The sequence below is a fragment of the Ammospiza nelsoni genome, chromosome 25, assembly GCF_027579445.1.
Source record: "Ammospiza nelsoni isolate bAmmNel1 chromosome 25, bAmmNel1.pri, whole genome shotgun sequence".
In the NCBI taxonomy this organism is placed as follows: domain Eukaryota; kingdom Metazoa; phylum Chordata; class Aves; order Passeriformes; family Passerellidae; genus Ammospiza; species Ammospiza nelsoni.
In genome coordinates, this window is record NC_080657.1 from 4,001,630 (window position 1) to 4,027,239 (window position 25,610).

Here is a 25,610-nt window from a genome sequence, read left to right on the forward strand (position 1 = left end):
TAGGTGATAGGTATTGGGAAGTTATGGTAAATAATGTACACGTAGTTTTTAGTACAAAAAGATAACACTGCCCCAGGGGCAGGCAGAGTGCATCTGTCTGTCCTACTGAGTGGACCTTGGCTGGTCAGGAAAAAAAATTTTATAGATAAGAGACAATAAATAACCTTGAGACCGAGAACTGAAAAGCTCTGACTCCTTCTTTGACTGCTGGGCTGGGAAAAGAGACTTTTTAATGTATCTTGGGGTCACTGTGAGCAGCTGAGATCCCAAGACAGCAGGGATGTGCCACAGCACCCAAGGAGGTGCCCAGCAGCAGAGCAGGCAGGGGGATGACCCTGGCTTGGCACCAGTGCCATCCTGGCAGCTGTGCAGCGCCACCAACAGTGGCTGCTTTTCAGAGCTCTATGAACACTGGTGCAATGCTCCTCCTGGCACAACAACTCCTGAAAGTCTGCTCTGCCAATAAACCTGAGCTCATTAAATGACTTTTTAATTACTGACATCCTCTAAGCCAGACATCACCCTTAACAAACAGTGTGAGGGAGCAGGTGCCAGGGGAGAACACCTTGTAAGTGCTTTTTATTGTTACAGAAACTCCAGAAACATCTGAACAACCTCGTGTCTGTCCTCCATCTCCTTTGCTCCTGCTGCTGGGGCTCTGGAGGTGGCAGAAAAAAGGAAGCTCCAGCTTCCATGGGCTTCCATGGCCAAGCTGTGACAGTGGCTCTGGGACACTCCTGGCCCTGCTGGCACAGCACAGCTCCTCTGCTTTTGTCTGTGCCCCTTCAGGGGTGGCAGCTGCCCAGGAGGAGCTGCTGTGCTGAGTGATAACAGCTGCTCTTTGTGTGCTGCTCAAGGTGCCTGGCAGCCCCAGGAAGATAAAAAGGCTGGAGTTGTTTATAATTGTGTCATTCAATGGCTGATGTGCCTGCCAGGCTGCTCTTGCTGCTGTGCACATGGCCCTGCTCTGAGTGGCAAGGCACAAGTGTCACCCAGCTCTGCTCCAGGGTTACCCAACTCTGCCAGTGTCACCCTGCCCTGTGCCAGTGTCACCCAGCCCTGTGCCAATGTCACCCAGCCCTGTGTCAGTGTCACCCAGCCCTGTACCAGTGTCACCCAGCCCTGTGACAATGTCACTCTGCCCTCTGCCAGTGTCACCCTGCGCTGTGTCAGTGTCACCCAGCCCTGTGCCAATGTCACCCAATCCTGTCCAGTGTCACCCAGCCCTGTGCCAATGTCACCCAGCCCTGTGCAAGTCACCCTGCCCTGTGCCAATGTCACCCAATCCTGTCCAGTGTCACCCAGCCTTGTGCCAGTGTCACCCTGCCCTGTGCCAGTGTCACCCAGCCCTGCTCCAGTGTCATCCAGCTGTGCCTCAGCTGGGCCACAAATCCCCACATCTGTCTCACCATGGGCACCCCTTGGCCAGCCAGTGTAGGGGCACTCACCTAATCCTGGCTGAGGTGGGGGGTGCAGGGCAATGGGCACAGCCCAGGGTGGCGCTGGGACAGCCCAGGGTGGCACTGGGGACCCATCCTTGGTGTGACAGGAGGAGCTGAGGGGTCTGGCAGTGTCCCAGCCCGGGCAGGGCTCTCCAGGCACACGTGGGAGGGGAACAGCAGGAGGAAAGGAGCTGCTTGAGCTGACAGATCGCTGATTAGCATGACAAATGGCACCTGCTCTTCCTGATAATCAGCCATTATTCACATTCAAACCTTGCTCTTCCTCCAGAGCCTGGTTCCTTTTAGCATTCCCAGGGCACTGCCCATGACAGGGGGCAGCAACGCCAGGCTCACCTGAGCCCGGCACCCGGGTCTGGCAGCCTCTCTGCAATGAGAGAACACAGGGGGAGGGGGAAGGTGATTATTTCATGTCTGAGGAAGGGGGAAGGGGATGGATTTCATGTCTGGGCTGCAGTGAGGGGTAGGAGGAGCAGCCCTGGTTCCTCCCTTGCTCTCCCCAAACCCCAAACCTGCTGGGGGTGCCAGCTGAGTGCTGGGTTTCACTTTGACCATGCAATGAGGGGTGGTGGGAGGGATTCCCACCTCTCTGAACAGCACATGGCCCACAGGCCAGCCCATGCACCTTCCTGACACCACAACATGCACCAGCAAAGCAAAGCAGGCGCTTTTTCCTCCCCACAAAGTGCCACTAGCAAGAAACCACCCCTCCAGCCCCCTCTACAGGTGTCACCCACCTTAGCACAGATGTCATTTAACAAAACAAGGCATCACTTCACACCTTGGTGCTACTAAAACTGTCCCTTACTCACCACATGGCACCTTTGATAAAGTGGCATTTCCCCCCAGAACATTGAAATGACCCACACAGACAAACCAGGGCAGGATTATTGATATTTAGATATCTCTTTATTGCCAGCTTCAACCGTGGTTCAATAAATACAAAAATTTTAAAAAATGTCAATAGATTTTTATTACCATTTATAATAACTATTATTATTATTATTATTATCATTATTAATAAATATTCCAAACCAACTGAGATTCCCTGGAGATGTCTGACTATAGTTCAAACATGAGATGCACACAGAGTCCTTTATAATATTATATTACATTTGTCTCAAGCTTATAAAAATATATATTGACTTCTCAAGTGTGTATTTACAGTACTTAAGATGTGGCTAATGAATATAAAAGCATCTGGGGATGAACCACCTTGATTCCCATTTGGTTTCTAGTGAGGGGAGTGTTGCAGATGCTGGAGAAGGCAAGAGCCTCAGGACATGCCAGAGGCTGGATGGGAAGAGATCAGGGTCATTTTGAGGCATTTCCCTTGCAGCTGCAAAACAGCCTTGCTGATTAATTTAATTATACTGCTTCTCCAAGGAGAGAAGCTGAGAGGATGCAAGTTAATTTTAATATCATAACAACAATCTGTAGCTTAATCTATGAATTTTGTTATCTCGTGTTGGTGAGAGCTCAATTAAAAGGGTTTATTCTTGCAAAAACTGGGCTAGGAGGCTGCTTCCATGGGGGGCTTTCCTTTCCTTCTTGCAGGAGAGCTGATGATTCCTGTTTCTGCTGGGTCAGAGCTCATCCCAGAGCCCAGCTCCTGTGGGACCCCTCCACACAGCCACAGCTACTACAGGAGTGTCCTGGTTTGAAAAGTAAATGAGTTTTTGGGAGTTTGGTGGTCAAACCAACAGGTGCTCAGATTTGAGCTCTGGCCAGCCCCCAGCCACTGCAGCCCAGGGAAAGAGCCATGACCACAGATATCTGAGCTGAGGTTCATCCCTTTCCAGCTGGGCAGCATCCAGAAGGACAGAAAAGCAGATTTTGTGGCCACAAGAGGCACCCAGAGCTGGCCCCTTGTCATATCCCTTATTCTGGAGGCAGGGTCTGTTCTGGGGGACTCGAGGGAACACGGTGCTGCCTGCTCATGGCCAAGTTTGTTTTCCAAACTGACTGTTCCAGATCCCAAGGCAAGATGCGTTCTAGTACCATCTGTATAGCAGTTGTCTTTTGTCAAGTGGGCAGTTTGCCTTATCTCTTTCTGAGTGATCACAATCACTCCTCCCTCTGGGTGGACACACCTGCTGATAACAGCCATTGAATGTCCCTGCATGGCTGATAAGAACTACAGCATCCCATTGGGAGATGGGAGCCCAGAGGGAGGAGCCAAGCATTCCTACCCGGATAGAATCTGGAGATTCTGCAACACCAGCACGGCTTCTGCACTGCATTGCCCAGAGGAACAGCAGCTGCCTCTGCCCCTGGATCTTCAGAGGCAGAGACTGCACCTTTCTGCAGGATCCCTGCTCCAGCAGAACCAGCCCTGACACTGCAGGAGGGCTGAGCCACAATTCCAATGGCACTGCTGCCAACAGCCTGACCCACAGGGTGTCAGGTTGGGTTCTGACTCTGGCACTGTTGGTTTAGTTCACTGCATTGTTTATTTTATCCTTTTATTATTTTTTCTTCCCTGTTAAAGAAATGTTATTTCCTGCTCCCATATTTTTGCCTGGGAGCCCCTTAATTTAAAATTCATAGCAATATTGGGAGGGGTGGGGAGAGTTTATATTCTCCATTTCAAGGGAGGCTCCTGCCTTGCTCAGCAGACTCCTGTCTTTCCAAACCAAGACACTGAGGCACACTGTCACCTCACCACCAAGCCCTAGATGTCTCCAGATCTCCTTGAACCAGCTCCTCCAGCAGCAGCTTCCCAGCATGGCTCTGGCATCCCAACAGGCAGCACCAGCAGGGAGAGGGGAGAGGAGACCCAGAACCAAGCTAGTTCAACCCCCTGCCTAGAGAGCTGTAATGTACTTGCTCTAGAGATAAAATGTAAACACAGAGAGCACACAAATTGCACCTGATCCTTGGGATCAGGCATTTCACTGAATGCAGGGCTTGGGTCACTGCTATTGCTCTTCAGGGTGAGAAAAACGGGGATGGCAAGTGACCAACCTGACTGGAATGGGCCAGACTGGGAGAAATTATTTCTGTTAAAAACACTGACCAAGAGACTCTGGGGTTGGAGCATGGTTTGAACTGCAGAGGGGGCAGGAAGGAGAGATCTTGTTCACCCCAGAGCATATGCAGCACTCTCCTGGGCAGAGTGCTCACCCTGCCAGCCCCAAGGGGCCCTGCACTCAATCCTCATTCACATCCTCATCCTCTCAGAGCAGCTAACAGCAGGGTCTGACTGGAGCACATTTCCAACCAGACTCTGAGCCTTCATCCCCTATGTAAATCTTTGCCTTTCAGCATTAATAATTCACTTGAGACACTTACAGATCACAATAAAACCTTACAAAACTCCATACAGAGCTGCAAATACCCATTTAATTAACAAACCTCAAGGAAAGTCGTATTATTAAGATGCTATTTATGTCTTCTCAGGGATCAGGCTGCAGCTCTGGGAGCTGCCAGTGTGTCAGGCAGGCAGCACAGTGCTCACAAAACAAAGTGTGGATTGCATGGATGCAGCCAGCACCATTTCCTCTGTGCTTTACTGGAGAATATTTGGTTTTGTTCACCAGCTGAGGTGTCAAAACTCTGTGAAGTAGCTCATGGAGCAGAAGGGATGCAACTGGGAAAGAGTTTCCTTCAGCACAGATGGGGAAAGTCACCTTCCAGGAGTTGGGCATTGGGTGAGAGCTGCTCTCTAAATATAAAAGCAATAAAAACTCCTTGTGGGGTTGCTGTGATCTGTCAGGCTGTATAAAAGTCCCCATGGATTCACCAGCAGGATCCTAGATACAGAAGTGTTGGCTCTGGATTAAGACAGTGCAAAAAGGTCCATCCCACCCTGTGAACTCAACCACCACATGAAATGGCATCACTACAGTTTGACTCATCTTACAAACAGTGCTGGGGAGAGCCACGTCCCCCAGGCACCACCCTGGGGATGCTGGGCTGGCACAGGGGACAGCAGCCCTGCTCTCCCACCATGTGTTTGGCAGCACCCAGCAGTTCCCACAGCCCACCTGAGACCCCCAGGATTCAGAGGTGGGGCTGGCTGGCCCAGCAGGTCTCTCCTCCCCAGGAGCAGGGGCTGCAGACACAGTGTCACACCTGCACGCCCCGGCCGTGCATCCGGATCACCTGGGCCCGCAGGCTCTGGATCCCACTCAGGAGGGTCCTCTGGTGCTCTGCCAGAGTGATGCCCAGGCTCAGGATGTCTCTGCAAAATGAGCCCCACGTCAGCCAGCACACACAATCCTTACAGACAAACCCAGCTTGCAGCCACTCCCCAGCACACAACCTTCTCCCCCTTCTTTGCTGATAGGAATGGGTTAACCATCACTGGGTTAACCATCCACACTTCTCAAGTGTGTATTTACAGCACTTAAGATGTGGCTAATGAATATAAAAGCATCTGGAGGTGAGCTAACTTGATTCCCATTTGGGAATCGTTGCACTCTTGCCAGTGGTGCAGAGGCAAGAGGAACCAGGGCAGAGCAGCCCCAGCAATAAAAACTGTCAGTGCTCCAAGAAACTCCTGAGCCTCAGCTGCTTGGGTAATTCCCAGCCACCATCTGCATCTGGAGACTTGACAGCTCAACAAGAGACATTGATTTTGAACAGATTACAGGATTAATTATCACATTCTTGATGTGCATTTCACATCACCGTGACCACCACCGTGTGCCCCAACACTGACTGCTTCCAGGCCAGGCAGTGCCCATTCCACACATGCACAAGTAGGAAAATGCATAAATAAGAAATCCCCAAGCTTTAGCACTGACCCTGACACCAGGCATTGTGGGCTAACAGGAGCCTGCAGCCCACCAGTGTGGGGCAGCTCTGAGCCCACCACCCTGTGTTGCAGCACCACAGGTTATCAGTAAATCACTCTGGATGTGGCTCTGCTCTCACTGCACCCACACACGAGGTTACAGCCAGGAGAAGGGGTCACTTACTGGGCTGTCATCCTGGCCACAGACTCCAGGTAGCAGTAGCCTGCAGCAGTGAAGTTGTCCTTGTATCTGCCCATTTCTATAGCTTCCAGCCACTCCCCCACGGAGCTGAACGAGGGGAAGGCCGAGAATGTTCTCTTGGAGAGGGGGATGGAGGTGCCATGGGACCTGCCAGCAGAGAGCGGGGTGAACAGGGAGTGGGGCACAGCAGGGCAGAGGAGGGACAGGCAGGTGTGCTCACCTGGGACACGTGGAGCTGGGGCACTCCGGGGGCTCCAGGCTCTGCACCAGCTTGCTCAAGGCATTGTGGATCTGCGAGAACTTGGGCCTCTGGCTGCGGTCCTTCTGCCAGCAGTTGAGCATCAGCTGGTGCAGGGGAGGCTGGCAGTTGGCAGGGGCTGGCAGGCGGAACCCATCCTCCACAGCCTTCATCACCTGCACGACACCAGGGGCTGGGGTCAGCTGGTGCTGCAAACCAGAGGCAAACCCTGGGGAAAGCCTCCCAGCCCCTCCTGCAGCTGCAGGGCACTCACATCCTGGTGGGACATGTCCCAGTAGGGTCTCTCCCCGTAGGACATCACTTCCCACATGACGATGCCGAAGCTCCACACGTCGCTGGCAGGACTGAAGTGCTGATACTGGATGGCCTCAGGGGCTGACCACAGCACCAGGCTCTTCCCACGCTGCAGAAGGGCAGGAATGATTTATCATTTACAGGCCCAGTGTAGGAACTCAGGACATCCCTCTGGGTGTCCAGAGTTGCCAGGACCCCTGCCAGGGGGCTCAGAGACCCTGGCACACAGCCCAGAAGACCTGTGGGTTTGATTATGACCCATGGAGCAAATTACCAGCTTTGTATGAAGACCTGAAAGCCACAGAAGTTAAAGTAGTGTAATAATAAAATTATCACTAGGTGAAAAAGTAGATTTTGGGGATTTTTAGAATAGGGGTTTTGGGGACAAGATGGAGGGACTTGGGCATGTCCAGCCCTTCTTCTTCTTCTCTACTTCCATCTTCTGCTGTGATGGTGGCACTTTGGGATTGGTTTAGCGTAGAAGCTCACTGTTTAATATAGGTGATAGGTATTGGAAAGTTATTGTAAACATTTTACACGTAGTTTTTAGTATAAAGAGACAACACCACCCTGGGGGCAGGCAGAGTGCCTGGAATTGTCCTGCTGGATGGACCTTGGCAGGGCAGGAGAAAAATTTTTATAGATAAGATACAATAAACAACTCTGAGACCAAGAACTGAAGAGCTCTGACTCATTCTTTGAACATGCAGCCAAAACAGAGACTTTTCACATATCTAGGGGCTACAATAAACTGCAACCTTCTGAGAGCCCAGCAGGATGTGGCCAATGCTGGCAATTCCCAGGCAGGCATTCACTGTTCATCGTGCCCTGCCTGGCATCACAGGGTGGACACTGAGCAAACCCATGTGCCAGGAGCACATTTAGTGCTAAGAGAAAACTTTTTCCTCAATTTGTTTAAAACGTCCCTGCAACTGTACGCGACACTGGAGTGTGAGTCTTGAAATATTAATGGGGGAGGAGGATGTCCCCAGGAAGAGCTGATGGCATTTTGTACACTGACATTTAAGGAAAACCACCTCACAGCTGTATAAACACAAGTCCCTCTGCCGTGATTTGTGCAGCAGGGTTGTGGGCAGAGGAGGCATGGTGCTGTGAAGGTCCCTGACCAAACACATTGGATTTCCACCTGAGAAAGAAGCCCAAGGTGCAGAATCCCTGTTCATACTTGAAGAAGGAGATGGGAGCCTAGGAAAAGTGTTGCCAAGAGAATGTGGAAAATGCAGCTCACCATGGTGGAGAAGATGGTTTCCATCTTGTCTTCCTGAGGCTGTCTGAACCCTGTGATCTTGCATGCCAGGCTGCTGCTGACGAGGACTTTGTGGGCAGCCAGGCTCTTGTGCACATAGCCCATCTCTGCCAGGTATGCCATGCCAGAGGCAATGCCCTGCAGCATGCAGATGAGCTGCGTGCCCGTCAGCTGCCCCTCGTGTTTCTGTGAAAGCAGAGGAGGAAAAGCCAAAGGGCAACCATGGGAACACGGCCAGGAGAGTCCAAGCTGGGCAGACACCCCAGTACTCACCCTGAGGAAGGCGTCCAGCAGGCCATTCCCCATGTACTCCATCACTATCATCATGGTGCTCCCTGCACAGACAGACAAACAGCATGGTGTCAGTGCTGCCATCACTCAGACCCTGCAGGGGTTACAAATCCAGGTGCCAACTCCTGCACTGCCTGGCTTTTGGGGGAGATAAGGATGTTATCTCAGCCAAGTTAAAATGAGCACTAGGCCAAGGCTTCCCTGCCATTCCCAGCTGGGAAGGATTCCAGTATCAGAAGCTCTGAATCACAAAGGACAGCACAGCCCAGTGAAAGCAAAAGCAACCAGCTCAGCCAGAACTTCCTTTCCTTATGAAAACCGTAGTTTTTAGGGTTAGAATCAGCTCACATGTTCTGGTTTCTTTGGATTTACACAAATATCCATTTAACTATCACATCCATAGCCAGGCTCTGCACACACACTCATGGGAGAGAGCTGCAGCAGTCAGAGCAGTCTCTGGATGCAAACCCTCCTTCAGAACTGACTCCTTTCCTTCACCATCACCTTAAAGCTTCTCTGCCAGAGGGAAACCTGAGGAGCAGCCCCTGTTATGGGGGGAAGCTCCATCCCAGCACCACCAGAGCTCCTGCAGGCCTGGACTTGTCCCCACGGGCCCAGCTGCAGCACCCAGGCAGCCCAAAGTGTCTGTGGGGTGAAACACCACACACCCAGCCAGCCCAAAGTGTCTGTGGGCTGAAACACCACACACCCAGCCAGCCTAAAGTGTCTGTGGGGTGAAACACCACAGGGCCGCTGTTTGGTTCAGCAGCAAGGCCAGACAATCTCAGGCATGTCCCATCTGGCTATATTGGTAAATATTCCAATAAATGTACCTCGGGTGATGACCCCCTCCAGGCGGATGACGTTGGAGTGGTCGAACTGGCCCATGGTGCAGGCCTGGGCCAGGAAGGAGCGCTGCTGTTTCTCGGAGCAGCCGGCCCTCAGCGTGCGGATGGCCACCGGCAGCTCGCGCTTGCTGGGCAGCTTCAGGCATCCCCGGCACACCTCCCCAAACTCTCCTGCATGGCAGAGAAATGGGTTAAACACATCCCTGGCAGGACTGATTGCACTCATACCAGGCCATCCTGAGCTCTGTGCATGTGTGGGAGCCTACCTACGCAGGCCTACCTCCTTACCTAAGGCCCTACTGGAAATGTGCCTGAACACTGAGGGTCACTTTGACAAAGTGAACATGGAGATATACCAGCCCTCTCATCTCCTAGCACTTAGAAAAGCAGGAATCAAACCCACACTAGAGGAATCAAAATGCTCCATATTTCCTTTATATTACTTTCTAGTAGGGTCAGCTGAACAAGCTATCAGGTCCATACACCAAAAATGATGGTTCAACTCCTTCCCCTGCTAATGAACCCCCAGGCAAAACTAATCTTTATCACTAGCTTACTCCTAGGAATCAAATAAACTCAGTCCCGACATCTGAATTCCGTCTTATGGTGCGTTGTGATTTCAGAGTTTCCCTCAGAACCCTGGGTCCCTCCCCTGATAATTCCCTCCCAGGTGTGTCAGTCACCTCTCCTTTCCCCTCCCAGCACTGTCTGTCACTCCTGGCATTCCAGAAGGCCTCGAGTGATTGGCAGATTCAAAGGATGCCCTCTACCCCTGGGGACATTGGGCCATCCAGGTGTCCTTTGTCCCTTTGTCCCTCCCCTCCTGTCCCTGCTTGGTGGCTCCCTGCCCCTTCCCTGCCCCTCTCCCCGGGTTCAAAGGAGCAGCAACCACGGGCTCAGGGAGTTCTGTTGGAGCTGGTGCTGCATTCAGAGGCCTGTGGGCCAGAATAAAGCTCTGCATCCAAACCCTCCATCAGAACCGACTCCTTTCCTTCACCAGCACCTTAAAGCTTCTCTGCCAGAGGGAAACCTGAGGAGCAGCCCCTGTTATGGGGGGAAGCTCCATCCCAGCACCACCAGAGCTCCTGCAGGCCTGGACTTGTCTCCATGTGCCCAGCTGCAGCACCCAGCCAGCCCAAAGTGTCTGTGGGGTGAAACACCACACACCGAGCCAGCCCAAAGTATCTGTGGGGTGAAACACCACACACCCAGCCAGCCCAAAGTGTCTGTGGGGTGAAACACCACACACTCAGCCAGCCCAAAGTGTCTGTGGGGTGAAACACCACAGTGCCACTGTTTGGCTCAGCAGCAAGGGCCAGACAAGCTCAGGCATGTTTTGTCCAGCTATACTGGTAAATTCCAATAGTCTTACAATTGTTATCTGTAAAATGATTGCTGCTCAATAATCCAGAGTAGCCCTAGAAAACAAGGCTGTCTGCTCATGTTCATGAGAAGCTGACAATAATTTATACACCCCATGGAAGCTGCTGACCCTCCAGAGCCTCTCAGTGTTCTCTCCATGCTCTGCCCCAGTGCATATTGTGTTTTAGCCCATGAGAGGAGGAGTAATCACCAAGGTCATGCTCTGGGCCTGGCTGGTTCTGCCTCCTGGTCTCCTTCCCACAGAGCTGGACACAGCAGGGCTGTGAGGGAGGGTTCCTGCAATCCTTGAGGAAGAACATCCCACTGCACAGCCATGTGCTCCACAACAGCAGCTACAGAATTCCCAACATAAAAAACCAATATTGGCTTGACAGCAAAAAGCATGTAGCTATGAGCAGCTTTATTGATTTGGAAATCAGGTTATTGTTAGGTCAGCAGTGAGACAAACACACTCCCAATTCCTTAGATTTAAATGTCTTCATTACTAATTTCTTTCTTGATTTTTCGAACACCAGTTTGCTCATGAAAGGTACATGGGGCTCCTCTGAGCTCCACCCTGCAGTTCAGAGGCAACCTCATCCCCTCTTCAGTGTCCTCTCCCCTTCAACACTGTCCTTCAGCTGCAGGCAAAGCCCTCCCTCCTCCCTTCCTCCACCTCTGCTGCTGCTACAGCTGAATTTATCTTTAGGAAAACAAATGACAAAGAATGATCACGTTTCCCACATTCTGGCATACAGCAGCCATTAAGGCTCTAGGGTCCAGTCAGGGGATTTTAATTTGCTTTTAAGTTTTAGGCAGTGAAGTTGATGCAAATCGATAAATCATTAGGTTCACGTATTTATAAATAGTTTTCATGCTGCTGTCAAACTGCCCAGATGCAGATAATTGCTGATGCTTTCTGCTCTGCGTGGCTTGGCTGTGCTCAGTGCCTCAGGAAAACACCAGGAATGAGGAACAAAGCTTCTGGATAAAACCCTCACTGGATAAATTCCTGTGCTGCAGGTGGGTACCCCCAGGACTGCCATGGCCCAGTGGAAGGGGAGCACACTAGCACAGCCACCACCCCTGGAACTTGCCTGTCTTGATAATCCTCTCAATTTTGATGCTGGCATTGTCCAGTTCCTTGGCAAAGAGGTGCACAGCCTGCATGGGGTCCTCGCAGGTGCTGGGGTCAATGTATGTCCTCCTGGTTGGAATTTTAACTGCAGGAAAGGCAGAAAGGGCAGAGGAGAGGGGCTCAGCAGAACTTCCACCCACCCATCCTGGGAAACACCATCCCAGCTCATCCATCTCCTGGTCTGTGGGCAGAACCAATGTACCACCTTTCTATAAGCAAAGCAAAAGACTCAGTTCTAAGATTCCTAAGATTTTTTTTTTTAGGATTGAGTGAATCCAACTGCTCTGCTCTATTACCACAACTCTTGGGTAAAGGAGAGCAGCCCCTCTGCTCCAGTGAAGGTCCCACCCTCCAAAGTCAAGTGGAATGGTCAAGGCAGGCTCTTCTCCTTCTGAGATACTTTGGGGAACAGAAAAGCATGTGTGCACTCCATAGGCTTGGAATCAAATAAACTCATCAGTCCCTACATCTGAATTCCCTCTGACAACTGCTGTAAAATATTGCTGCTCAATAATCCAGAGTAGCCCCAGAACACAAGGCTGTTTGCTTGCGAAGCTGACAATAATTTACACACCCCATGGAAACTGCAAGTGTCCCCATTTCCTCTGGCACACAGTGACCCCCATGCAGCCAGGACAGACATTGGCACATGGAGCTCCTCAGAGAGCCTTGCTGTGCTGGCCCCTGCTCTGGGATAACCCAGGGTGACAGCACTTCAAAAGTGAGGGCTCAGGGCTCCTTTGGTGGGATATTAACAATGATAAATCAGGGATAAATCAGGGATCCCCACAGTCACACTGGCTGTGACAGCTGGTGCCACTTACAGTGGAAGTACAGCTCCTCATCCCCATCCTGGCTGGCTTTGCTGTACCCACACTGCCTGCAAAGAGAATGAAGATGCTCAGTGTCAGAACGCAGGACATTCCTCTGGAGGACTCAAAACCCTGACAGAGGGCTCAGAGACCTTGGCACAGAGTCACAAACACCTGTGCCTTTGATTTGAGCCCATGGAAACAATTATCAGTTTTGTGTGAAGATTTACAAGCCACAAGAGTTTGAATCGAATGTAAGTAAATTTATCACAGGGTGACAAAGTAGAATTTTGGGGATTTAGAATGGGGTTCAGGAGGCAAGATGGAGGAATCTGGGCATGTCCTGTCCTGCCTCCTGCTTCTTCTAAGCCTCCATCTTCTGCTGTGATGGTGGCACTTCTGGATTGGTTTAGAGTAGAGACAGACTGTCTAACATAGGTGATAGGTATTGGGAAATTATTGTAAATAAAGTACAAGTAGTTTTTAGTATAAAAAGCCAACACCACCCCAAGGGCAGGGACTGTGCCACAACCTGACCTGCCAGACAGATCTCAGCAGGTCATAGATAACAGCAAATAAACAACCTTGAAAAGCAGAACAGAAGAATCCTGACTCCTTCTTTGGGTGCCAGGCTGGTAAAAGAGACTCTGACACATCTCAGGGTCAGCCAGGAGTACAGAGACTCCAAGAGCCCAGCAGCACCTGGGCAGTAGCTCCTCACCCCAGCTCAAACCCCCCTGGACCACAGCTGGCCCTGCTCACCTCCTCCAGACAATGACACCAAGCACCAGGGACAGCAGCACCATCAGCCCCACGATGGCCACCACGGCGATGATGAGCACGGGGCTCTGCTCACTGGAGGCCACTGTCACTGCAGGAGGGAAGCAGAGCCACTCATCAGCCAGGTTTGAGGAGAGCAGCAGCCTTGCTCACTGCTCCCATGGCCAGAAGAGCTGTGGGAGTTTGGCTGCTTTTTTCACCATCCTCACAACAATTCATGTTCTGGTTCTGTGACAGTGTTCACAGGGGTCCGAGGATGAGGGAAGAGATCAGGATCTGACTCCATGTTTCAGAAGGCTTGATTTATTATTTTATTACATACATTATATTAAAACTATACTAAAAGGATATGAGAAAGGATTTCATCAGAAGGCTAGCTAAGAATAGAATAAGAAAGAATGAATAACAAAGGTTTGTGGCTCAGACAGAGAGTCCGAGCCAGCTGACTGTGATTGGCCATTAATTAAAAACAACTCTATGAGACCAATCACAGATGCACCTGTTGCATTCCACAGCATCAGATAATCATTGTTTACATTTTGTTCCTGAGGCCTCTCAGCTTCTCAGGAGAAAAAATGCTAAGGAAAGGATTTTTCAGAAAACATGTCTGTGACATGCTTCAGCTTTAAGAGCCCAGGCTGGTGGGATCAGTCCAACATGCTGACAGACAGAGTCCAGCACTACTGCACCAGCTCCTGGTGCTGGGAATCAGAGCTGAGGAAGAATCCTGTTTATCAGAGGAACATATCAAAATTTATGGCCTCACAAATAGTTTTCTTTCATCACATTAATCCCTTTTCCTCCTGCTTTTGCAAACAGGGGTATTAGATAGCTACTACATTCTCTATAAAAATTTTATTGGCTTCAATTAATTCTGAAATGTCTTCTGTGTGGCAAATGAAGGCAATTTAAAGCCCTGTTAAACACAATCTGTGGGAGCTGTTCTGAGCCAGCCAGCTCAGCCTTGCTCTTCGAGCCAGTGTGGGGGATTGTGCTGAAGCCCAACATCCCTCCAGCCCTCTCTCAGTGAAATAAGATGCTTTTGGACCAGAGTTATGAATGGGAATTTAAAAGGAGAAGTCTCAGCAGATAACACTGCTGCTGGCTGCCCTGAGCCAGCCAAGGAGCAGGCAAGCCAAGTGCCTCCTGAGCCAGGACAGCAGCAGGGAGCAGCCATGAGCTAAGCGTGGTTTTGGGCAAGCTCAGCCAAAGAGCAGAGCCTGTCCCAGCCTCCTCATGAGAAAGGAGCCAGAGAGCAGCTGCCCTCATTGACTCTTCACTGAGAAGAGACAGGAAAGGCTCCCCCAGCACAGGCAGGACCAACCTCATCAACATCTGATGGGAAAATGCAAGGAGAAGCAAATTCCTGGGCAGCAGTGACCCTCAGACCTGGAGCAGCAGAACCAGAGGAACAAGTGCTGCTCCATGAAACCAGGAGCATGAGCTGCAAGCACAGCATCCCCAGGGCTCAGCTAGAGCCCTGCTGCACTTACACTCTGCCAATGTCTCCACTTCAATGCCAGGGTTGTAGTCTGGAGAGGAAGATGTTCTGATTTGGAAAATGTAGAGGGTACCAGGTTTCAGGTTATTGACTGTCACGGCCGTTGATGTGGTTTTCACAGTTGAGTAGCTTTGATCTCTCTGATCCTGTGAAATAATGAGATACCTGAGATGGAGCTGGACTGACAGCTGTGACACAGAGCCAGCATGGCACAGCCCTGTCCTCAGCTCTGGGCCCCGTCAGGACAGCCTCCAAAAGAAACAATACATCCACTGCATGTCTGATCAACAGAAATTACATGGGAAGGTCACAGGAGATGGCAGATGGAGGTGGATGGTGCTGTGAGGACATGAAGGCAGAAAATGGGGTGGTGGGGAGCAGCTGTGCCACCCCTCATGGCAACTTGCCCATGCCAGGCCCAGCTGTGGCAGCAGCCAGCAGCACTGCCCAGTCCTTCCCTGCTCCCCTGCTGCAGCTGCTGAGGACTGGAGCAAATCTGTGGGGATTGGTGAAAGGCAGGTGGAGCCCCAAGGGCACCCCAGACCCACAATTCAGTGTCCCCACCCCATTGTCCAGCACAGGCAGTGTCCCAACCCCACTGTCCAGCACTGACAGAGTCCCACAGTCCCACATTTCAGCACAGTTCAGTGACCCAGTCCCACAGTCCAGTGTCCCACAGCCGCACAATTCAGCACAGGCAGTGTCCCAGCCCCACAGTTCTTGGTCTCAACCCCACAGTTCAGTGTCCCAGCCCCACAGTTCAGTGTCCCAGCCCCACAGTCTGGCATGGGCATGGGCATGAGCAGCAGCCATTCACTGCACTGCTCACATCACTACCAAATGTGTTTCCATTTGATATGTTTCCCCCTTTGAATCTTCCCAGTAAAAACAAAAGCTTTAAAAGCAAAGATTAGGAACTAAGCTGATATCCATGTCAGCATCAAGAGGCTCATTTCAGTGAATAAGTGCTAAACTGAATTTAAATTCTCTACTCAAGGAGGAAGGTTCCTCATTTCATACCCCAAGTATCATGTTGCTGCAGCCCATTTGCACAGGAATTATTGTCTTGGGCTCCAGCATTTGCCCTCCTCCACAGATCCCTCCTCTCAAATCTATCAGATGCTGCAAATCACATTAATATGAATCAGCTTCAGGGTAGCTTGTTTCTAAATACAGAATGCTGACATGTCACCTGCACAGTGTGCCTGACACACCATCAGCTCCAGAACGAGCCTGAGCGCACGCAGATAAGGTAATTTGCAGAACTGTGTCATAAACTGCATTCATTTTCATTTAGAGCTTTGTCCCTGCTCTCCCCACTGGTATTTCTCCTAAAATTCCCAACCTACTGCACCTGTCAAACAGCAGCAGTTTTTAAAATCAAAAAACTGTCATAAAAATATTCCCCATGTAGAAGGGCCACCCACAGTCACAGGTTTGTGGCTCTCAGTCCTAAACCAGTGCAGACCACAAGGTGCAATACCCTCCTGGAGAGCAGGCTGGGAACACAGAGAGCATCTCCTCCAGGATGTAGGAACCACTGTGGTGTCAGTCCCAGATGGATGGGCACACGCAGCACCCCTGCTCCTGAAGGGGGCAAGGGAAGGACACAGAGCCAGGGGCACAAGCAGAGCCCATGGCAGTGCCCAGTATTGCCAGCCAGGCAATATGTACAAATTTGTACAAATCACAAACAGGGTGGGACTGCTGGGGAACAGCCTTGAGCTGTTTTATTTTCCAGCATCAGACTCATTACATGGTGATGACAATGGGAAGATGCCACCAGCTCACATCCCAGGCAGCAGACAAAGAACTCAATGTTACAACTTACTTTAAAAGTTTTTTGACCAATCACACAAAGCAAAAGCACATTGACAGTAGTTCCATCCAACCACTATAAGCACAGGTACCTTTGGTTAAACAATGCTTGCTTATTTCAAATACAATACCTGCTTGTAAGCCTTAAGACACAATGCACAGAGCTCCATTATTAAGCTCAGAACTTCCTAATATCTTGCTAGATAAACTTTTCTGTAGCTTAGAGAGTTATTCTAGACTCCTTAAAACTTAATACTCCTTAATAATAACTCCTTAAGCATTAATACACAGACCATTGTTCTATTTGTCCTTATTTTTCTACTGCTTACTAATTTTAACACTTAATATTCCTTAATAATGACTCCTTAAGCATGAATACACAGACCATTGTTCTATTTGTCCTTACTTTTCTACTTCTCACATAATTTTTCTGCTGACCAGTCTCATGGCTTCTGCTTAGCTCCAATCACAGTTCTGCTGTTTCTGAGGCTGCCTTTTGCAGCTTTCCCACAGCCCTGTGATTTTAAGGACTCCCACACCCAGAGCTCACCTTCTCGAAGTACTTGACCTCGTACTCGGTGCCATTGGCAGTGAGCAGGCCTGGCTCCTGCCAGGACAGGGTGACACTCTTCTGCTCCACTCTGTCTGTGCGGATGTCAGTGACAGGAGCTGGCTCTGGAAATGCAGAGAGGAAAAGGGCACTGACTGAGGGGCTGCTCCAGTAAAACATTTCACTTAAACAGAGTGTGTGGCTTCTGCAGATACCAATCCCCTCTCTCTGAATCAGGACTGGAATAGGTCCAGGATGAGCTGGTGGCCATCCACTTCCCATCAAATCAGGACATTCACTGGACCTGTCTCTGTCCCACCAAGACTCCTGTGGAAAGGAACAAGTCCCTAGAAAGTAAACTTAAGTATCTGTGAAATTTTGTATTTATTACTTAGCTCATTAATCTTTGCTGAAATAAAAAGCCCTTATGATGTTTTATTCATGGTGATTTGCCCCTTGATTCCAAGTCACTTTGGCTCCCTGTGAGAGGAGTCAAAGGGGCTCCTGTGCAGCTCCATGGCCCACACACAGCTCCCTCAGGGTGTGGGACATAATCCAACATTATCCCCCAACACCTGCCTTGGGTCCTGCTCTTGTGAGATAAGCTAAGTGCTCCTTACTGTGTTGTATGATCCCCATCAATAAAATATCACCCAGCTGCCCTCCTGTGTCTCTGAATCCTGGAAATGGACTGGAGAGACCTGACTGTGTGGTCCTGACTGTTAACAAAGTCATCAGGAAAAATCCTGCTCACTCACAGATGGGCTTTAGAGCAGAGCCCGTGGTACATGACAAAAGCAGGTGCCAGCCTCAAACATGTTTAAAAAACATTAAAGAAAATCACACAGGCTATAAAGCATTTCACACTGTGAAGAAAAAAATGTGTTTCCCATCAATATTTTAAGCTCTCCTATCATTGCCTCTATTTGAAAAAGCAAACATTAAATTATTCACCACTCAGCCTGATTTTATAAACTCCATTCCCCTGTACGTGGGTTTTCTCCTGTTGATTAAGCAGGGTAGCAGCAGAACAGGCATAAAACTACAGCAGAACAGGCATAAAATAACATGTGGCACTGTGTCCTTCCCCAGAACAACTCACTGCACCCAACAGCTGCACTTGGGCACAAACATCAAATCCCCCTGCTTGTGCAAATAGAGCTAGCTCTCCCTTCCCTCACCAGTTACTAACATCCCAACACTGAACATGCCTCAGATATCTCCATTTCAAAGCAGACAAGCTGCCTCACCATCAAGAGGCACCTTTTCAGGACAAAGACCCCAGGAGCTCAGACTTCTGCTGCTCATCCTGCAGCCCCACTGCCCCACAGTGACTGAGTCAGCCCTGGGCACACACAGGCAAATCTGCTTTGGAGGACCAAATCCAGCTCAACCCCCATCTCCAGCCTCAGGAAGGAGGCTGCATTCTGGCACTGGCTGCATTATTAATCAGCAGCAGATTTAAAAGCTCTTTAAGGCAGGAGCCTTGTATTCCTGCCGGGAATACAAATGACAGTGGCCTGGAGTGCACATTTACATGGCTAATGCAGCTCCACTCCTGCAAGCAAACAGTTCCCCTCACTCCTCAAACACTTTTATTTAGTCTCATGCTGGGGACAGATTAGAAAAAAACACAGTATTAATTTTGCCACCTGCAGACTAAATTGCATCTCTTCTTTTGGCTGCAATTACAAGGAGCGATGGACAATTCCCTCTGGTGAGTGCTGGAGGGGAAGGACAGCATGGAGCTGGATTAGAGGAGCAGGCTCTGACAGCTAAATAAGGTCTTGCTTCTTGTTTAATTTTTCCTCTGAACCTGCTTATCAGCAGACAGAGCTCAGGAGACAAGCTTCTCCTCAGTTCTCCCCTTTTTTGTTGACAGGAATGGGTTAACCATCACTGTCAACCCCTGCCAATGGTGCAGAGGCAAGAGGACCCAGGGCAGAGCAGCCCCAGCAATAAAAACTGTCAGTGTTCCAAGAAACTTCTGAGCCTCAGCTGCTTGGGTAATTCCCAGCCACCATCTGCATCTGGAGACTTGACAGCTCAACAAGAGACATTGATTTTGAGCAGATTACAGGATTAATTATCCACATTCTTGACGTGCATTTCAGTTCCCTCAGGAGTACATGGTATTGAGCAAGGGGCTGAGATTTCCCCCTTCCCCAGGGGAAAAGCTGTTCTGAGCAGCCAAGGACTGTTGGGAAGGATGAAAGTTTGACAAGGAAGTCTCACAGATATGTGTGCTTAGCAGAAAGATTTTTAAATGTAGAGTCTGATGAAGGAATAGAAAAGAAAGCAAGTTTTGATATAGAAGAAAAGAATTGCTGAGCCAGTCTCACTGGATAACCAAGGAGGCAAAGGGTGTGTTAGTTAGAAGGGGATTTTATGGCTTAGAGCAAAGGATAAACCCACCTCAAACAAGAAGATGTTTTTACCAAGCAGAAAGATAGCACAGGCAAACAAGCCTGCTGATGTGACAAGCAGAAAAAAGGTCTCAGAATTTTCCACTGCAAGAAAAACCAACTTCTAGCTTAAACTGTAATGTACTGACTTTTAGTGATTGGAGAACACTAATGTGAATATGGTAATTATAGTAGTTCTGATAGGCTATAGATAAAAGTTAAGGTGTAGATTGGTTCTGCTGTATTGAGATGCTCAGCAAAGAAAAGTATAGAATGGATTGTAACCAAAAGAAAAGTATAGAATGCATTGGGACTTAAAGAAAAGTAAGTGTTGTAACCAAAAGAATGTGTTGTAACCAAAACCAAAGGGTCACCAGGCCTGCCTGCAGTTGGAGCTGACAGCTGTTGGCACAGCTCTGTCACCCACAACCCTGGACTGCTGTAACACCTTGGATGGAATAAACTGCATTTTGGAGAGCAGCCTGGAGTCCCACATCTCTCATTCAGGTTCTTACACCAAGGCATGGCTGGCATCACTGACTTGCTGCTTTGCTCCCTAAGAAAACAGGGCACTCACTGCCCACACCTGAGCTTGTGCCAGCTCAGACCTGGGGGCCCAGGCAAGGTGGCAGCTCCAGGTCTCTCTGCCTGCACCAGGATGGAGGAATGGCTTCTCACCACATCCCAGCCTGTTCTCTGTGCCCCTGGCCTGAGCTCAGGAGGCAGAAGACCTTCCCAGAGCTAAATCCATCCTTGAACAGCAAAGATCCTAATGAGGAGTGACACCTCAGCTGAGGAGCAGTCTGCAGCACAGCATCCCCCAATGCAGCCACAGGGATTATGGCATGAGGGAAGAGAAAGCAGCAACGTGCACAAAAAAGCATTTGATCAAGTGGTGGGAGAATGATTTCTAACAAGATCAAAGTTTAATCTCTTCAGATGAAATTGTTGGCCGCTTCCTGCCAAGAGGTACCTGAGGATCATCTGTCTCCATTAAGTGTGGCTTGGGAAAGGGTTTTCATGCAAATTAATAATGTAACTGCAGAGGAATGGACAAGGACACGACAAGCCAGAGCTGACTGTCCTTCAGCAGAGCCAACAGCACAGGAGGGACCTGACTGTCCTTTGGCACAGACAATACCTCAGGAGGGACTCCTGAGCCAACCCCTCTGCTCAGGGACCTGTCCACAGGATGGGCACTCACTTCCCCTTACCCAAGGGAACAGAAATGCCAAACTGGAAATGGAAAGGGACAGTTACAGTAAGAATTGTGTCACAGACCAGCACAGGATAGAGAGAGGAAATCAATTTTTTTTGTTTCTGAAGGATAGCCAACATTTGAATTATCTATTTTAAGGAGGGTTTTTTGATGAATGGGCTGGAAATGCTGCTTCATCAAAGGGGGTTTTATGATTTATAAATTCAAACTGCAGCCAGATCTCAGAGCAGACTTGTCCCTTCACATCTCAGGCTGTCACCAGGCTCACTCCTTGTGTAGGAGCGATGGGGGTGGGACAGTGGGGATGGACAGAGAGCAGAGATCTCTGCAGCCAGGGCTGGGAACTTGTGGTTTATTGCAAAGGGCCTGGGTGCAGGGCCCTGCTGGGAGCTGCCAGCCACAGCTCAGAGCAGGCCGAGAGAAGAGAAGGGGAGAGAGGGTGAGAGAGAGAGAGAGAGACAGTAAAGAAGGTAAGAGCGTAAGAGAGCAAAGTTCCCCTTACAATACCATAAATCTTCTTCTGTGCTGAATATTCTCATTCTCACTAACCAGTCTAGTGCAAGATACAAATCCTACAGCATTTCCATACAGCCTATAAGAATCATTACATTCCCACACTGGGTTACATTTTAAACCCTAAAAACTCCTCTTTGGCCCCTTCTGCCAAGCTGGCAGGGTCTGCTCTGAGTCTTGGGCCTGTCTGCAAGCAGAGGGGATTATTCCAAAGGGGATCACCTTCAGCTGGCTATGCCATTGTTTTCCTGCTGTTCAGTAAGTGAGGGATCTCAAAGCTTGCTTTCATTTCAATCTCACTCATAGTTTCCATATTCTCAAAATCTTTTGCCAGGCAATCATATTTATGAGGCTTTCCTGTTTCACCTTCCCCAACAGCACCTTGCCTCCCAGAGGAGTGTCAAATACAACATGCCAGAGCAAAGCAGCCACAGGGGCACAAAGCAGCGAGCTGTCCCCATCTGTGCTCTTGCATTGTGATTTCAGGGTTTACCCCAGAAGCCTGGTTCCTCCCGTGATAATTCCCTCCCAGGTGTGTCAGTCCCCTCTCCTTTCCCCTCCCAGCACTGTCTGTCAGTCTGGCATTCCAGAAGGCATTGAGTGATTGGCAGATTCAAAGGATGCCCTCTACCCCTGGGGGCATTGGGCCATCCAGGTGTCCTTTGTCCCTTTGTCCCTCCCCTCCTGTCCCTGCTTGGTGGCTCCCTGCCTCTTCCCTGCCCCTCTCCCCGGGTTCAAAGGAGCAGCAACCACGGGCTCAGGGAGTTCTGTTGGAGCTGGTGCTGCATTCAGAGGCCTGTGGGCCAGAATAAAGCTCTGCATCCAAACCCTCCATCAGAACCGACTCCTTTCCTTCACCATCACCTTAAAGCTTCTCTGCCAGAGGGAAACCTGAGGAGCAGCCCCTGTTATGGGGGGAAGCTCCATCCCAGCACCACCAGAGCTCCTGCAGGCCTGGACTTGTCCCCACGGGCCCAGCTGCAGCACCCGGCCAGCCCAAAGTGTCTGTGGGGTGAAACACCACACACCCAGCCAGCCCAAAGTGTCTGTGGGGTGAAACACCACACACCCAGCCAGCCCAAAGTGTCTGTGGGGTGAAACACCACAGTGCTGCTGTTTGGTTCAGCGGCAAGGCCAGACAAGCTCACGCACATCCCATCCAGCTATATTGGTAATTATTCCAGCAGTGTCACCTACCTGTGTGCCCAGTGGACACGTTGACCTCAGCATACTGCTGCCCTCCCAGCGGGCTGACGGCCGAGACGCCGTTCAGCGCCAGCACGCGGATGGTGTAGGTGACGTGGGGCAGCAGGTTCAGCAGCGTGGCCGTGCGCTCCACCAGCCCCGTCTGCTGTGGCACGAAGCCCACGCTGGTGCCACACTGCTGGCAGTGCCCTGGTGGCCCCGCGGGGCAGCGGGCACACCACAGGCTGTAGGTGAGGTCGCTGCGGCCGCCCGCGTCGGCCGGGGCGCTCCAGTGCAGCACCAGCGAGCTCTGGCGCAGGCTGTACACCAGGTTCCTGGGGGCTGAGGGGGGGCCTGCAAGGAAAACAGGGTCAGTGCATAGGTGTCGGGGTAAACATATAGGAATGTGCTCTCTGTTGGTGGAGTGACTGAATTATTCTGTCTGCTTCAAAAGGGATAAAGCCCTCAAGTTCCTCTCGCAGTTTGGACCTTGGGGATTTCACCTCAGACCTGGGGCTGCCCAACTGGACAGAGGCCAAGAGCTCCCACTTAGTTAATTCAACAAAGCAAATAATCACTTTTGTGGGGTGTTTTAGCACCTCTTGCCCCTGCAAAACCTGGATGGGTTTTTCTCTGTTAGAGCTTTGTCATTTTGCCTTTTACTAAACCTTTTTCTGTTTCCAACACTGCCTCAAAAGCCACACTGCTAATTTTATGCCATTCAGGGTAGCTGAGCTGTCTCAGGTGTGATGGGTTTCTCTGAGAGCTCATAAGACCTGGCTCAAAGAATAACACATCACAAACCTAAATGCTCTCTTTGGGAGCAGCAGAGCAGGCACTGGGGGTAGAGCACAGGGGGACAGTCCTGGACAGCCACAGGCAGGGGTGGCATGAGGGGACAGGGAGGTCCTGGATATCCAGGGGTGGCACAAGGGGACACAGAGGTCCTGGACAGCCACAGGCAGGGGTGGCACAAGGGGACAGGAGGTCCTGGACAGCCAGAGGTGGCACAAGGGGACGTGGAGGCATTGGTGGGATGTGGGACAGAGGATGCCAGCTGCAGGGGTGTGTGTGCACCACAAGCCACAGCTCACAGTGAGGAGCACCTGGCTGGTCCCAGCACCTCCCTGAGCAGCACCAGCCCTGGGAGCCCACTCCTGGTCACACACTGCCCAGCCATGCTCAGCAGACACGGAGGGTTCCTCATCCCTGTGCTGCCAGCTGGACAGCATCCATCACCAGAGCAGCTGGAGTCCAGTCCAATTAACTAGAGGCCATTTAATTAAAACCTGTGAATTATAGTGACTAAATGACAGTGCCCCAGTTTATCAGGGAGTCTGTGAGCCTGACTGCACATCTGCCTCACCAGTCTGGGTTGTAGGGACAGCCCCTCCATCCCCTCCATCCCCACCCCAGCACAGACTGAGGTGAGCACACAGAGCAGGCAGGCACAGCCCTGGGCACTGCAGGACAGACAGGGTGCCTGGACAGACAGACAGACAGACAGAGTGCCTGGGCAGACAGACAGAGACGTACGTGTGCAGGAGGCAGATGGTGGGTCTGAAGGAGACCTGGAGTAATTTGTCTGGCACAAACAGAAGGTGGAGGCTTCCTCATGTGTGAAGCTGTGCTCAGGGCACGGAGAACACAGAGGGAGACGGAGGGAGAGCTTGTAAAACCCTGGAAGGCAAGCTGAAAGAGAGAGAGGCTGTTAAGGGGAGAGCCACACAAATTGGGACACATCTGATGAGTGCATTTCCCTGTTTCCTGGAGCCTCCTTTGCAGACACCACCCTCTAAGCGGCTTTCCCTGAACACCTGCATGATCCTGGCACCAACAAAGAAAGATTCCCTTGGTTTTACCCATTTGGGTTCTGTAGCTCTGCATTGACTTTCCCAGTAATGTCATTCCCTGTCTAGGGTGCTGGATAAACCAGGAAAAAATAGCAAATGTTAAAATGACTCCTGAAATTTCCAGTTCTCTCTTTAGAGTTGAGAAACCAAAATCAAAACTTGTAGTGTATTCATAGAATGGAGACACAGTGTGCTTTTTTCATTTAGTTAGGCAGCACTGACCACCACACAGAGCAGAAACATCACTGCATCAGACAGGAAAATCAATCCTGTTGACAAACATGATGGGATCCAACACTAAACCCAGACCCCATCCCTCAGATGTGCCTGTCACACAAATCTGACATCTCATGGCAGGAAACTGCACATTCCCAATTAGAAGTGTCTTTCAGAATAGCCCACCCTGTTTTCCAACAGCCAGAAGTAAGTTTACAGAAGTGCCTGACATTAATAATGCCACAAAATGCCCCAATTTGCATGTCCCAGGAGCAGGCACCACATGTGAGTATGTTCCACAAGGAGCTATGAGCTTTATTTGCTTTTTTTTTTTTATCTTGGCTGTCCAAACCTTGCCCTTGAAAAGAACAAAAGTGCCCAGCACATGTGATGCATCATGTGTGTGTCTCTGTTTCTTTTTTCAGACAAACTCCCACCCTCTTCCACCTCATCCTACGAGTGTTTTTCTTGGTCTCCAGCTGGTTTAGGTGTCCCTGTCGTTTCACACTGCTTATTTCTGCAGTGGGAATGTGACAGCTCTTTGGGGGATCAGGTCATCAATTTATAGAATGAAATTCTCTTTTTTTGTACACTGCTTTCTGTCATGTTCCTGGTCCTCTGGTGCTACCACAACTAAATTATTAAACAATGAAATTCAATGATTCATTGTCCCAGAGCCAAAGAGAAGCAGTCACATGGGTCAGATGGATCGAGTGCCTCTCTCCAGCTCCACCATGCTGACCACAGGAGCTCCTCAAGAGGGGAGGAACACATTTAGGATCCTGTCACTGCCAGGGAGAGCACATTCCCCCTCTGTAACACTGCCTGCACACTGCCAAAGCAGCAGCACTCATTTGTGAGGCAGCTTGGCTAATTAGCCAGCATGGAGCAACCTT

The 25,610-nt window shown here is 50.3% G+C and overlaps 1 protein-coding gene across 1 annotated transcript in view; it reads right to left on the reverse strand.

Annotated features, from left to right (window-relative positions):
- Positions 1-5,531: 5,531 nt before the first annotated feature.
- EPHA10 (EPH receptor A10) overlaps positions 5,532-25,610 on the reverse strand; it is a 31,652-nt gene continuing 11,573 nt past the window's right edge. The window contains exons 4-17 of the mRNA XM_059488588.1: positions 24,182-24,337; positions 22,658-22,999; positions 17,324-17,448; positions 14,948-15,101; positions 13,437-13,545; positions 12,687-12,742; positions 11,822-11,947; positions 9,348-9,533; positions 8,497-8,558; positions 8,206-8,409; positions 6,916-7,065; positions 6,624-6,817; positions 6,386-6,550; positions 5,532-5,646 (exon numbers count right to left, since the gene is read on the reverse strand). Coding sequence (XP_059344571.1) covers positions 5,532-5,646; positions 6,386-6,550; positions 6,624-6,817; positions 6,916-7,065; positions 8,206-8,409; positions 8,497-8,558; positions 9,348-9,533; positions 11,822-11,947; positions 12,687-12,742; positions 13,437-13,545; positions 14,948-15,101; positions 17,324-17,448; positions 22,658-22,999; positions 24,182-24,337 — 2,144 coding nt within the window. The remainder of the gene's footprint in view (positions 5,647-6,385; positions 6,551-6,623; positions 6,818-6,915; positions 7,066-8,205; positions 8,410-8,496; positions 8,559-9,347; positions 9,534-11,821; positions 11,948-12,686; positions 12,743-13,436; positions 13,546-14,947; positions 15,102-17,323; positions 17,449-22,657; positions 23,000-24,181; positions 24,338-25,610) is intronic.